This window comes from Cornus florida, unplaced genomic scaffold (genome assembly GCF_030987335.1).
Source record: "Cornus florida cultivar Cherokee Brave unplaced genomic scaffold, ASM3098733v1 CherokeeBrave_3.0.0_Hap2_Chr05, whole genome shotgun sequence".
NCBI lineage: Eukaryota > Viridiplantae > Streptophyta > Magnoliopsida > Cornales > Cornaceae > Cornus > Cornus florida.
Window position 1 is genome coordinate 17,516,567 of NW_026775575.1, and position 14,087 is coordinate 17,530,653.

The 14,087-nt window shown below is 35.9% G+C and overlaps 1 protein-coding gene across 1 annotated transcript; it reads left to right on the forward strand.

The window, feature by feature from the left end:
• Positions 1-2,390: 2,390 nt before the first annotated feature.
• On the forward strand, positions 2,391-13,077 carry LOC132306152 (DNA replication licensing factor MCM7). Its single transcript, XM_059803408.1, has 15 exons — positions 2,391-2,556; positions 2,626-2,693; positions 2,967-3,026; positions 3,112-3,335; positions 3,537-3,714; positions 4,070-4,192; positions 4,327-4,416; positions 4,930-5,072; positions 6,063-6,240; positions 6,647-6,838; positions 7,084-7,256; positions 7,455-7,658; positions 8,182-8,347; positions 11,632-11,853; positions 12,530-13,077. Exons 1-15 carry the CDS (start codon positions 2,526-2,528, stop codon positions 12,632-12,634), a joined length of 2,157 nt encoding a protein of 718 aa, XP_059659391.1. The 5' UTR covers positions 2,391-2,525; the 3' UTR covers positions 12,635-13,077.
• Positions 13,078-14,087: the final 1,010 nt, after the last annotated feature.

A 14,087-nucleotide genomic window follows, 5' to 3' on the forward strand; every position in this document is an offset into this window, starting at 1 on the left:
AATGTTCACGGCGTTGTCCCCGACAAAACCTCAAAGTATTGTCGGATTCGGAGCCGTTTCATTTTGGTGGCTTTTGAGATTTTCATCTCAAATTGAGGTAGGGGATGTTTTAGGATTATATATGTGTTGTATTGAGTGTTTCCCATAATTATACATCTTGTATGCATGCTTTTGTTCATAATCTAGAATTTAATTGAGTTATTTTCTATGTTTAAAATTTAATTCTCATGATGATATTCAATTTAGAATTAAATTGTGGCATGCTAGTAAATTAGGCTTTGGTATGTTTGTTAATATATATTAAATTGGAAGTATTTGATAAAGAACTGCACTTTTTATTTAATAATTATTTTTTGTGAAAGTTTAATTATCATGGACGTACCTTGCATGGAATTAACTTATGATAGGCTATTTAATTAAGTCTTGGCATGTTCTTTAACATACTTTAATTTGAGAGCATTTGGATGAGTATGAAAATTTAGAGATTTTAATTAAAATAATTAATTAAAATCTATTTTAAAGATCTATTGGTTTAATTAAGTTTTTAACTTGAAATTTGTGATGATTAGGGCTTGTATACTAGCATATGTTAATTTGGGACCATTTGACGTTGTTTTAGAATTTAGGGATTTGACTATCATGGTTTAATTAAATTCCATCTTATTGTTTTAATGGCCTAATTAAGTTTTTGAATTGGTATATGCAATGACTATGTTATGTTGTTTAACATTTGTTAATTAGGGACCATTTCGTTGAGATTTGAAATTTAGAGAAATTAATTAATTTACTTGATCAATTTTCGTTTCTATAGCATTATTGATTTAATCATGAATTTGGCATTGGAAGTATATTTAAATCATGATTTTGGACTTGTATTAGATTCTTCTGTTTATGTTTTCAATATTGAATTATATTGTTATAGCATGCAACGAATCGCACACTGAAGATTCGACATGTGATGTTATTATAGCACGTAACGAATCGCGCTCTGAAGATTCGACATTTGTCATCCTATAGTAGTTGTGGATTTAGAGCATGAGCTGTGTGGTTACAACCTACTTGTGCATGGAATGTAGTTTCGTGCTTTATATATATTTCGTATATAAGTTATAAACTTATTTATTTTGGAGTCACTTGGGACATTGTTACTACGATATGGCTAGAGTTTGGCTCTAGTGCGGGAGGTATGAGTTCTCCCCATCAAGATAGTGCGCACTAGGGGTGGTATTACCAACGGGTTAGTGCCCGTAATAGCCGTTGAGGTCTCGGCAGAATTCCGAGCTTAGATGTCCAAATATTTCACTATTTGATTTCGCACTTTTAGATTTCTAGTTGATAACCTAGAGAATCTATGTCTTATTGTGTGGTATTAGAAATTCTAATTATACTAAATTGCTATATTTAGTTGATTTCGCACTTTTAGATTTCAAGTTGATAACTTTGAGAATCTATATCTTGTTGCTTTGTATAGCATGCTTCTATGTTAGTTAAATTGCATAGATATTGTGATTCGTGTTTTATTGTTCAAATGTGACTTAGGAATGATCTTATAGATTCATTTGGAACATAGACGTTAGGAGGCATGACCAACCTTTGTCATTTTTGTATATTAGATTTCAAGTTGATGACTTTGAGAATCTATATCATGTTGCTTTGTATAGCATGCTCCTATGTTGTTTGAATTGCATGGATGATGTGATTTGTGCTAGAAATGATCTAGAGTAGCTTAGGATACTCCCTGAGTCTCATCTTGACATAGACGTTAGATGGCATGAGCATGCGAATCGTACTATTGATCACCGATGTCCCCCAATCGGAGACGCTCGGCCTTCGCTGCCGTTTCGTACCAACGTTCTCTTATGAAGTCACCATCAAATTAGTTCCGCTGTTAATCTGACCCTCTGGTGGTTGTAAAAGATCCGCCATCCGATTCTTACACTGTTCGGGGAATGATATATATATATATATATATGTTTAAGTGAAAAAAAGAAAATCTAACGATGAGGTCAAGGAATGGCTTTTTTTGTACTCTTCTTAACGTCATCCAATGGGGGTATAATTAGTATTTTATAATTAGGCTTTATATATATATATATATATATATATATATATATATATATATAATGTAATAAGTAAGGTTATTTCGGTCATTTTAAATCAACATATGCCGAAAAAGTTGATCCGGTGAGTCTCATGAGGGGTATCTGCACCCTTTGGTACTTTAGGGGAGTATTTGTAAAAAACTGAATAGTTCAGGGGTTTTTTTGCACTTTTGCCAAAAAAAAAAAAAAAAATTAGGGTCAAACACTTCAACGGTACACGTGTCTGGCGTACGAGAACAATAATCGGACGGCTCGTAGCGCTTTCTCCTTCCTTTTTTTCCCGCCAAAACCCTCTTCGGTGTCTTCATTTGCCGCCAAATCCTGAAGCCCTCTTCTTCATTCTCCTCGTTTGCCGCCAGATCTCAAAGCCTTCTTTCACCCTCCAACTCCCTCTCTCTCCCCTCCCTCCGTGAAGACGAAACCATGAAGGACCTCGATTTCAATCGAGACAAAGGTATGCTTTTCTTACTCTCTCTCTCTATATAATACCCATTACCCTTACCGGATTGATGCTTTGATGCAGTTATCGCGAAAGAATTTCTTTTGAACTTTGCGGACGTAAATGGCGAGGCCAAGTACATCAACATCCTTGTAAGTTCCTCTCATTGAATCCTTAAGCAGGTCAAAAACCCTATGTACTCCATTTGATTTCCTTATAAATTATAGGCAAAATGAAAATTGAACTCTTGAAATTTTAGCAAAAATAACATTAAACAAATATAAATTGCAACAATATATGTGTATGTATGTGTATATCTTTTTTCCTTAGTTTTCTCAATTGAGAATAAAATTTTATCTCTTTCTAGAATAGAAAATGTTATTATACTCTCTAACGATTGCCCTAGTTCTTCATTTTCATCTCAGCAAGATGTTGCGAATCATAAATCTAAGGCAATACAGATCGATCTTGAAGACCTAGTTAATGTAAAGTTTCAATATCCTTCACCTTCTAGTGACTTTTCTTTTACTTTTATACTCCAATAACCTAATTTTGCCTATGTCCCATCAGTATAAGGATTTGGATGAAGATTTTATCGGACGAGTCAGTGATAATACACGGCGATACATCAGCATTTTCGCTGATGCGATTGATGAGCTCATGCCGGAGTCAACAGAGGCATTTCCTGATGATGATCATGATATCTTGATGACACAGAGGTCTGAGGAAGGAACAGAGAATGCGGATGGTTCAGATCCACGGCAGAGAATGCCTCCGGAAATTAAGCGCTTCTAGTAAGCTTCAAGAATAATCCTTTTCCTCATTTTATGATATATGTATTGACATTGTTAAATCATTTTACTTGGTTGTTGGACGAAGAACTGTTTTGGTTTATGTAACCTTTAATTTTTTTTTATTTTTCCATATCTGAATACCAAAGTTGTAATAACTTGAGCATGGTATAGTCTCCTTACATTGGTTATTGTTGAAACCAGTGAAGTATATATTCGAGCATCTTCAAAGGGGCGTCCATTCACTATTCGAGAGGTTAAGGCTTCCTATATTGGCCAGCTTGTAAGGATCTCTGGTATTGTGACTAGGTGTTCGGATGTAAAGCCATTAATGCAGGTAGCTGTGTATACATGTGAAGAATGTGGTTTTGAAATTTACCAGGTAAACGAATAGGAATCCTATTTAAGTTCATTTCAAACCTGTCTCTGCAATTTTATAAAGTAATTGTCATAACTTTATTGAAGTTTCTCTTATGTCTAGCTCTTTTGTCACCTTTCTAATTGAAACCACATATATTTATTTCAATTGCTTATAAGTCCAATAGGAAAAGAATGAAAGTTGGACCTTTATCATAGCCACTCCAACCCTAAAATGCTTTAGAATTCCATGCTTTCATTTGATTTTCGTCTTTGAATTTGAACAGAACATTTTGATCTTAAAAATGGCACCTCAGTTATTTATTTATTTATTTATTCACTTTTTTGGTAATATGATTGACATATTATGATACAAACAGGAGGTAACTGCTCGAGTTTTCATGCCTCTCTTTGAGTGCCCATCCAAGCGCTGTAAAATCAATGCTACAAAAGGGAACCTCATCCTTCAACTCAGAGCATCAAAGTTTTTGAAGTTTCAGGAGGTTCTTTTTTCTTTACTGACCATGTTGACAGTCATTAGTTAGTGGGAGTGATTTGAGATGATTGTTCCTATTGAACAGTTTGTTTTCAATTTATCCTCTTATATGATATGTCCTTGAATGTGATTTAATTGCAGGCCAAGATTCAGGAATTAGCTGAGCATGTTCCTAAAGGCCATATTCCGCGGACAATGACTGTTCATTTCAGGGGAGAACTTACAAGAAAGGTTGTTCTTTCTTATGTCAGTCTTTGCAAATTTTATGAGGAACTCTTATCAAATTAAATTTATTTTCGTCTTTTTTAGTCTAGGAAGACAACTTTCAACCTCACTATCTGATGATTATGCATAGATTTTAAAATATGGATTACACACGGATAGTGGTCATAGAACTTTGGATGATAGTTGATACGACCCCTTTTTATGCCAGTACAATTGGCATGAGAGGTCTGTTTTTATTGTGTTCAAACTGAACCCCCGTGTTTCATTTATAAAATCTGTTGCAATTGGTATGAGAGGACTGTTTCTATTACATTCAAAATGAACCTGTGTTTCATTTGTAAAATCTATTGTGCAAATTGTTGTGGATAAGTTTTAAATCTCGACTTCATTCCCTGCTTAGGATGGAAGGAATTTCATTCTCTGTCAAAATTTGCCTTGTGTAGATGCTCTCTATATGCTGTTAACTAACTTATGTCTGCATATGTGATTTATTATTTGTTTTTTTCTAAAAACTGTCAGGTAGCTCCAGGTGACATTGTTGAGCTATCAGGGATTTTTCTCCCAATGCCCTACGCTGGATTTAGAGCAATGCGAGCTGGCTTGGTTGCAGATACATACCTGGAGGCCATGTCTGTCTCCCATTTTAAGAAAAGATATGAGGAGTAAGCCATTTTCCGGTTCTAAATGATCCTAAAGCACTTTTACCCAAGAAATGACCAATATACCAGTTGCACCCATTTCTGCTAATTCTTAATTGTGTTAAATTCTTCAACTGGTTGTTTCAAATCTAATAGTTCTTTGTTAGTTTCCCTCCTTCCTATTTAACCCGAACATCTTCTCCCCTATGCTTGAAGGCTTTTGCCCAAAACTTGAACTTTATCAAAATGGAAGTATACTAATGGGTATCCTGCCAAAAAAGAAGGGAAGAAAAGGTGGATAAGCAAAAGAAAACTGCATCATTACATTTCATGTAATTTTTATTTTACTGTTTAGTATCTTGGTGAAATTTTCTATGATTTGACCCTGCAAAATAAAAGACATTGTCTGTAGTGTGGTGGGTGAAAGATTTTATTAATACCTGACAAATGTGGAAAAATAAAGAAAACAGTTTTGCTATGTAGTGTTTCTACCTTTGCCCTCTTTTTGTCTTAATATTGTCTACATGTGTGATCCTTCAGGATATCTTTTAATATAGAGAAATGTTACTATGGCATTGCCTTAGTTTTATTCGAATTTGTACTGTTTCATGTTGCATAAAGTTTCTGGTAAGAATAAGAAATTGCTGAATTTTAAAACACATGAAGTTGTGAAAAGTGAGAAGCACAAGTAGTAAAAAAAAATGTTAATTGTTATAAAGCAAAAACATGGCACATATCATATAGCGAAAGACCACCAGGCCAATGTTTAACATAGGGTTTCTGATAAGAACGAAATTTTTGGTCGGATTTTGCTGATGGAAGCTTCTAAAACAGAAGTTTTGAAGGCAACTGCTGAAATTGGAACTATCAGTGAAATACGAAAACGTGTGTTAAGCTTATATCACTGTATATCATTTGCGTGCACGTGTTTATTTCAGCTTCAGCTATTAAGAAAGAAGTATCTGAATTAGGCCAATATGTTGGAGGATGTAATTAGTCACTTTTTATTTGCAGTTATGAACTTAGAGAAGACGAGGAAGAACAAATTGCACGCTTAGCTGAGGATGGCGATATTTATAATAAGCTTTCCAGATCATTAGCACCTGAAATTTTTGGGCATGAAGATATTAAAAAAGCTCTTCTTCTTCTCCTTGTGGGTGCTCCTCATCGGAAGTTGAAAGACGGGATGAAGGTAAATGCATGGACCAGAAATTCAAGTCAGCATTCCTCTAAAAATGATGATACTATTTTACAAGTTAAACTTAGTAGCTTGGCAGACTCAATATTGCTTGTCTTTTCAAAACTGCTTCAGTCAGATGAAGGTTGAAAGAAATTGTTTACAGAACTGATTTTTAAATAAACAAAATGGCAGATTACCTTTTTATGCTTTTGGAACCTTGATTCTTTTTGTTGTTCTAGACATTATTTGGTGGCAATTATTTCCTTTTATTTTGTGTCCAATAGTGAAATTTTGTGTTTCTCCTTTACCAATTGGTTCTCAGGTTCTATTGTGCGTTAAATAAGCTTCTGTTTCTGTGCTCTTATCAATTTTATTGATTGGACTGCGAAAGATTATGGGATTATTCTTGAAAATGCAGATTAGAGGAGACTTGCACATTTGTTTGATGGGTGATCCTGGGGTTGCAAAAAGCCAACTTCTTAAGCACATAATCAATGTTGCACCAAGGGGAGTGTACACAACGGGCAAAGGAAGCAGTGGAGTTGGTCTAACTGCTGCTGTTCAGAAAGATCCTGTGACAAATGAGATGGTCCTGGAAGGTGGAGCATTGGTGAGATTAATATTCTTTTCTTTTTGTGCATCAAATCCTTCCACACACTTGGTGTATTGCGAGATAGCACAGAGAATTGTGCATATGGTACTTTTGTTGTGCATATATAACTTGGATATCAAATTGTTTCTCAGTGAACTGTTTGAATCCACATGAATAGCTCAACCTTTAAAATTTGTTTTTTTCAAATCCAATCCCGTTATTCCAATTAGCTCATGGAATTCTGTGTTTCAACACTATTATAGGTGCTAGCAGATATGGGTATATGTGCCATTGACGAGTTTGACAAGATGGATGAATCAGATCGTACAGCTATACACGAAGTAATGGAGCAGCAGACAGTTAGCATTGCCAAGGCTGGGATCACCACATCTCTAAATGCAAGAACTGCCGTTCTTGCTGCTGCCAATCCAGCCTGGTAAAAATAATTCCCACATCTTGCCAAGTCATTTTCAGATGCTTATGAGCATCTGGTTTTGTTTCCTACTCTGTGTGTAAGCAGGCATATTGTTGCAAAACAAAACAAAAAAATTCTCTGTAAAATGAGGTGGTCTATGCCTAAGCGTTATGTTTTATTTCTATTAATAATTTGGGATGGACTATTTTTGTGTTGAAGGGGAAGATATGACCTTCGAAGAACTCCTGCTGAAAATATTAATCTCCCTCCTGCTCTTTTATCAAGATTTGATCTTCTGTGGCTGATATTAGATCGGGCAGATATGGATAGTGATCTTGAAATGGCTAGGCATGTTGTATATGTCCATCAGAAAAAAGAATCTCCTGCTCTTGGGTTCGCTCCTCTCGACCCATCTGTTCTTCGGTAAGCTCACAGTTCAATTTTTATTTTAAAAACAAATATTGGGATTATTTTGATTGGAAGTTGCTCCAGATTTATTTTTCATATTAAGTGGCTAATGGTTTAAACTTTAAAATTGTTGATCCTCTGCTTATGCTATATAATTTATGCCGATGAATGTTAAAGGACAGTCTTTTGCACATATCTCCATGGGTTTTTCGTTTACTGTGCTAGAACCTGCAATTGAAGGCAGTGTGTGTTTGGTTTAAATTATCCTTTGTTTATATTTGAAACTATATTAATTGTGTTTGTTTTGTATAACAAATGGATTTCCATAATGCGTACAGTTTCTGTAATATTTTTCAAAAGGATAATGATGCTTCTGCCAAACTCTCAAAATTCAGTAGCTCACTCCTCTGCAAGTAATTTTGTTATAACTCACCCAACAAACATAAAAAATCCTCCTCCCCACCCATGCCCCTTCCCCAGCCCCAATATTATGGATTGCACTTGGAGTACCTCGTCACAGTTTCTCCTTGTCTTCCAGGGCATATATTTCAGCCGCCAGAAAATTGTCTCCTTGTGTTCCAAGAGAGCTGGAGGAATATATTGCTACTGCATACTCCAGCATTCGGCAAGATGAAGCTAAATCAAATAGCCCACATTCCTATACAACAGTGAGAACTCTGCTCAGCATTCTCCGGATATCAGCTGTAAGTTATGATTTTCATTTGTTTTCTTGCTCATAATATATAGAAATATAGTAGGGTTTGGGATGTATGGAGAGGGCATATGATTAGTAGAGATGTCCGGCAGTTGGGTGTTAGACATCCTCAATTGGCCTTTGACCTGTCAGGTGGTATCTCATTGGTCTCTCAACCTAAATGCCACTGGAAGTCTCCTAAAAAAATGAACATCTTCAAACTCGTTGCATATTGGAGAGGGTCAGAAATATAATGTACAAATCAGGTTTTGATACATTGTTGGAATTAGTAACTGATCCGGTATTCGGGCTACATTAAGATGTAGAAACATGTGTAATTGTTATTATTATTTTTTTTCTTTCCCTAAATGAAGGAGTATATAAATATCAACAATATTGTACATAGGTCAAAGAGGAGGCATACCCCCACTTACACATCAAAGACCTTCCAAAGAAAAGGCCTTCAGAAAATAAAAGAACACACTATAAAAATAAGATTACATGATGTCCTGAAACTGGATCCCCAGTACATCTATAACCTCCCACAAAATACACTTAGCTAGTTCCCCAGGATCCCGGCACATATCATTGTGCAACCTCTCATTTCGCTCTCTCCAGAGAAAATATAAAACAGCAGTGAATAAAACCTTAGCTAACTTATTGCTTTTCCCTTGAAATCTTTGTGTAAAATGCATTGCCAATTGTTGGACCTCATACACCCTTTGTAAATTCCACCCACACATATCAGAAAACTGCATCCATACTTGCCAAGTATAATCACAACTACAAAAAAATATGATCCAGAGACTCCACGTTTCTGTAGCACAAATAGCATCTAGACACCATAGTAATCCCTCTGTGTTGCAAAAAATAATGATGTACAATAGCATTCTGTAGAACCAGCACCGAATGTGTAGACCACCTAGGACGGCCTCCACTCCAACAAATACTAGCCCAATTAACTTCTGGTTTACTACTTCTGCAGACCTCCCAAGCTTCTTTAAAACTAAAATTATTTTTCCAGCTGAGTTGATCCTCTCCTCCATATATATTGTGTTCATGAAACAGTTGTAAAACTTCCTGTGTAGCATTCCTCAATATGTCATCATTCCATTGATTACCAATCATAAACTCACTCAAAGCAACATTCTTGTTTCTACTGAGATTACCCAATATTCTATGATTGAACATATCACTCAAGCACTTTCCATCACACCATGGATCCAAGAACACCTTAATTTTCTGTCCATTTCCAATTATGTATCTGCACTGTCCTTTAAGACAGTCTCTTATAGCCACAATGCTCTTCCAAATATATGAGGAAGACTCCTTAGGAACAACATTCTAGAAAGAAGCCTTCTTTAAATATACCTGTTCAAACCATGCCACCCAAATTCTATCTTTAGACAACAAGAAATCCCAAGCTAAACAACATTTTGAAGCCTTGTCAATGTCCACCAGCCGTCTCAACCCCAATCCCCCTTCAGCTTTAGGAGCTGCTAACCTCTTCCAGCTAAGACCATGAATTTTCTTTCTGTCTTCCACATGTCACCAAATAAAGTTCCTCATTTTGTTCTCAATTAAGTTAATAATTGCTGCTGGAAGAGCATACACAGATGTCCAATACTGAACCATAGGAAGAATCACAGCTCTGCATAACTCTACTCTACCTGAAACTGATAAATTCATCCCATTCCATCTAGTTGTAGTAGAGATAATCTTCTCCACCAGACTGGAACAATCCCTACTCCTCAACATCTTATCAGAAATAGGCAAACCAAGGTAGATAAAAGGTAATTTACCTACCTTACATCCAAGAGTTCTAATAATGGTGGACTGTCTTCTAACTGTTCTTTTGAAAAACAATTCTGATTTCTCTTTACTAACTGCTAACCCCGAAGTGGTTTCAAATAATTCCAGAGATTTTTTCAAAGTAATAATTGTGGCCATATTAGCTCTAACCACCATCAAAAGATCATCAGCAAAAAATTGGTGAGTTAGAGGCATCCCAATCCTAGCTGCAGCCTCAGCAGGACACACCTTACCCCTCTTTACCTCAAAATCAATTATGCCAGAAAAATAATCTGTCACTAAGGTAAACAGGAGTGGGGATAGAGGGCATCCTTGTCTTAGACCCTGCTCTGGCTGAAAATAGCCTTGAGGAGAGCCATTCACAATGATTGAAAACCATACTGAAGTAAATACAAGTATGAATCCAACTAATCCATTTACTACCAGACCCAAACAGCTTCATCAACTGCACAAGAAAATTCCACTGTACTGTATCATAAGCTTTTCTGAGATCTATTTTCCATACTACTGTATGTTTAGCATGCTTTGATCTAAACCCCTTCAATAGTTCATGAGCCATAATGATATTATCTTGAATTTTCCTCTTGAATAAATGCAGTTTGTTTTTCCCCACAATTCTTTTCAACACTTGTGCAAGTCTGTTGGCAAGAATTTTGGCTATAACCTTATATAAAGTATACACAGAGATACAGGTCTAAAATCACTGACCTTCAAGGCCTCCTTCTGAATTAGTGTAAATGAATGAGCTATTAATACCCCTTCCCATCTCTGTAGTGAGGAAAAATTGTAACACAGCATCAGTAAAATCCTCACCCACAATACTCCAATACTGTTGGAAAAGCATAGCAGAAAAACCATCAGGTCCAGGAGCTCTATCTGGACCCATTGAGAATACAGTGCTTTGACTTCCTCCCTTGTAATATCCTCTTCCAACAGCAAAACCTCCTCTGCTACAAGAGTATTCCTGATATACTTTGCCTCTGGACAGCTAGCAACAGGATTAGAAATAGAGTATGCAGCCTTAAAATAGTCCACAAACATATTTTTTATCACTTGTGGATCAGTGATATCAATCCCAGCCTCTTGAATCACTGTGATATTATTGCTCTTCCTGTGTTGATTAATCTTTTGAAAGAAGAACTTTGTACACCTATCCTGATCTTTAACCCATTGGATTCTAGATTTCTGAGACAACAATAAAACTTCATTAGATGTAGCATTCTGCAAATTCAGCCTATCTTCATCCTCTTGCTTCATAATGTGCTCATTAAACAAGTCATTCTTTAATGATTGCTGAGTTATTGCAAGTTTCTTTCTGCTGAGTCATTGCAAGTTTCTTTCTGCAGCTAATAACCTCTTCAAACACAGATCCAAATTTGTCTTGATTCCATTGCTTCACTGCCTTCTTGGTCAATTTCAGCTTATACAACAGTTTCTTAACAAAATATATTTTTTTCTTGAAATTATCTAATTTGTTTTCAGGCATTGGCAAGACTCCGGTTCTCGGATAGCGTTGCACAGAGTGATGTGGACGAGGCTCTCAGGTTAATGCAGATGTCGAAGTTCTCTTTGTATTCAGATGATCGTCAGAAATCTGGCCTGGATGCTATCTCCGATATCTACTCAATCTTACGAGATGAAGCTGCAAGGACTGACAAGATGGACGTGAGCTATGCTCATGCACTTAACTGGATTTCAAGAAAGGTTAGTACCCGAAGAGTACTAATTTGGGACTGCTATAGGGAGACCCAAAGTTGAATTGAATTAGTGATATCTTAGTGTCTTTGTAACTGAATTTAAGGTCAGATCATCCAAAGGATGGTGTCCTGGTTCAGCTGCTCCACCTGGTCTATCTTATAATAAGAGTTAAGGGTGTAAATGCCAGTCAGACCTTGTTAAAGAATTCAAATAGTATTTTTGAGCCAAATAAGAAGTGAAGAGATTGGAGAATGTTCAGGCAAAGCATATAATCTACTCAGGCAATATCTTCTTTTTGTGAAAATATTGGTAGAAGTAACTAGCTAATACAGTGGAGGTGTTATTACAAACATCTCTCTTTCTTCTTAGTGGTATTGATTTTTCAACATGGATTACTGCAATTGTTTCCTTTCAAAGCATCCCCAAGCCCATCTGTAATGGTAAGAAAAGCACATCTTTATTTTTGTTGGGATGCGCATGAAACGATAACATAGAGGGTAGTTGAACAAGTAATGACGATAAAATTTTCATATATAATCCATTTCCGCTACTATAATCCGGTTCAGATCTTAGTTTTCCTTTGGTCATACACAAACCTCTATAACTAGTAAAGCATTGTTCCTAGTGATGGATTTCATTTGCTGTAGTCTCTGATAGTTTTGAGATGTGTGGTTCTGTACAGGGATACAGTGAAGCCCAGTTGAAAGAATGCTTAGAGGAATATGCAGCCTTGAACGTGTGGCAGATCCATCCAAACACCTTTGATATCCGGTTTATTGATGCTTGATTCATCTTTTCCCGTTGTAGATTGTCAGTCAGCATCGTATGTTAGCAGGTTGCCAGAGTGATCCTGCCCAATCAGTTTTTGGAGCTCATGTGTGGGAAGTTCATATCATTGCATTGCTAATGTTGTAATTCGATTTAACATAAGCTTCCTGATGTATGGGAAGTTTATTTATATACTTGTTTAATTAAACCTATTAAAGGTTTGATAAAAAAAAATTTGGTGCAAAAATGGTGTCATGAAGTGGTTGTAGTTGAGTTGAGTGATTATTGGTTTTGTTATCACCGAAATCATGATTTTTGGCTTAATTATACTGGCCTCCCTTGAGCAAGTTACACAATTTATTATTTTATAAGATTTGGTCAATAGATCCGTGGGAAAGAAAATGTCAAGGGTGTAAGGGTGTCTGCTACTTGTTAAACGTGTGTAATTTATATTTATTCAAATCTCATGGTGAGTGTAATTTATCTTTGATTTTTTTGAGATAAAATAGAAAGTAAAATCACATGTAATGGGTATGTTTTTTGTTTTTGTTTTCTGAATTGAAAATCCATGTAGACGAGTAATTTTTTAGTTTTTAAAATATCAAATTTTATTTTAGTTTCGTTTTGAAATGCAATTGCATAAATTGCCCATGATTACATTATAAATATATGTACAAGCCAAAGACCGTGGCAAGAAGGAAATATATTGATAAATCAACAATTAGTTATATCAGCGTGAGCCTTTTGCATTACTACGTCAGAAACCTCACAAAACCATCCTTTGCTCTCAAAGCGAAAACACCCAACTGAATGGCACCGCAATATGTTCGGTAAGAATGAAAGAAGAGGGGTGGAAGAAAAATAAAAAGGAAGAAATAAATTTCCTTTATTCGGTAGAAATAATATAAGAAAGAAAAATGATATTTCAATGGAAGTATCAACTCCCTAAGGCACTAATGTGACCTTCCATGAAGTCACGGAACTCAAGGAAAGGCGAATGAACAAACGAGAGTCAAAATAAGTAAAAACCGTTAATTAAGGGTAAAATGGTCAATTCACAATCAAAAGAAGAAAATTGACTCTAAACAAGTCAAACAAGGTGAATACAACCTAATCTAACTATTTCACAACATTCCAATAGATTCTAAGAATTTTAGACAAGAATCCCACAAAATACCCTTTTCCCGGTTCAAGTGAAAACTGACACTACCTCACTAAAATCTGAATAACTCCCACTGTGTTTTGAATTTGAGAGTGTAATTGGTACCATTGGAAAGTTGACTCAAAATCCATGAGTTTAGGCTCAAGAATCACCCCATTTGAGTTTGGATTGAAGGAGTTATGACCCTTTGAAGTTGGAACTTCAGTGCTGAAACATAATGTGGAAGATTGGCGTGTGAGGGCTGTTTCGATGGACCAAACTGGACATAAATTTGCTGAAAACATGTGCTTTTGAGAGGAGGTAGTTTCGG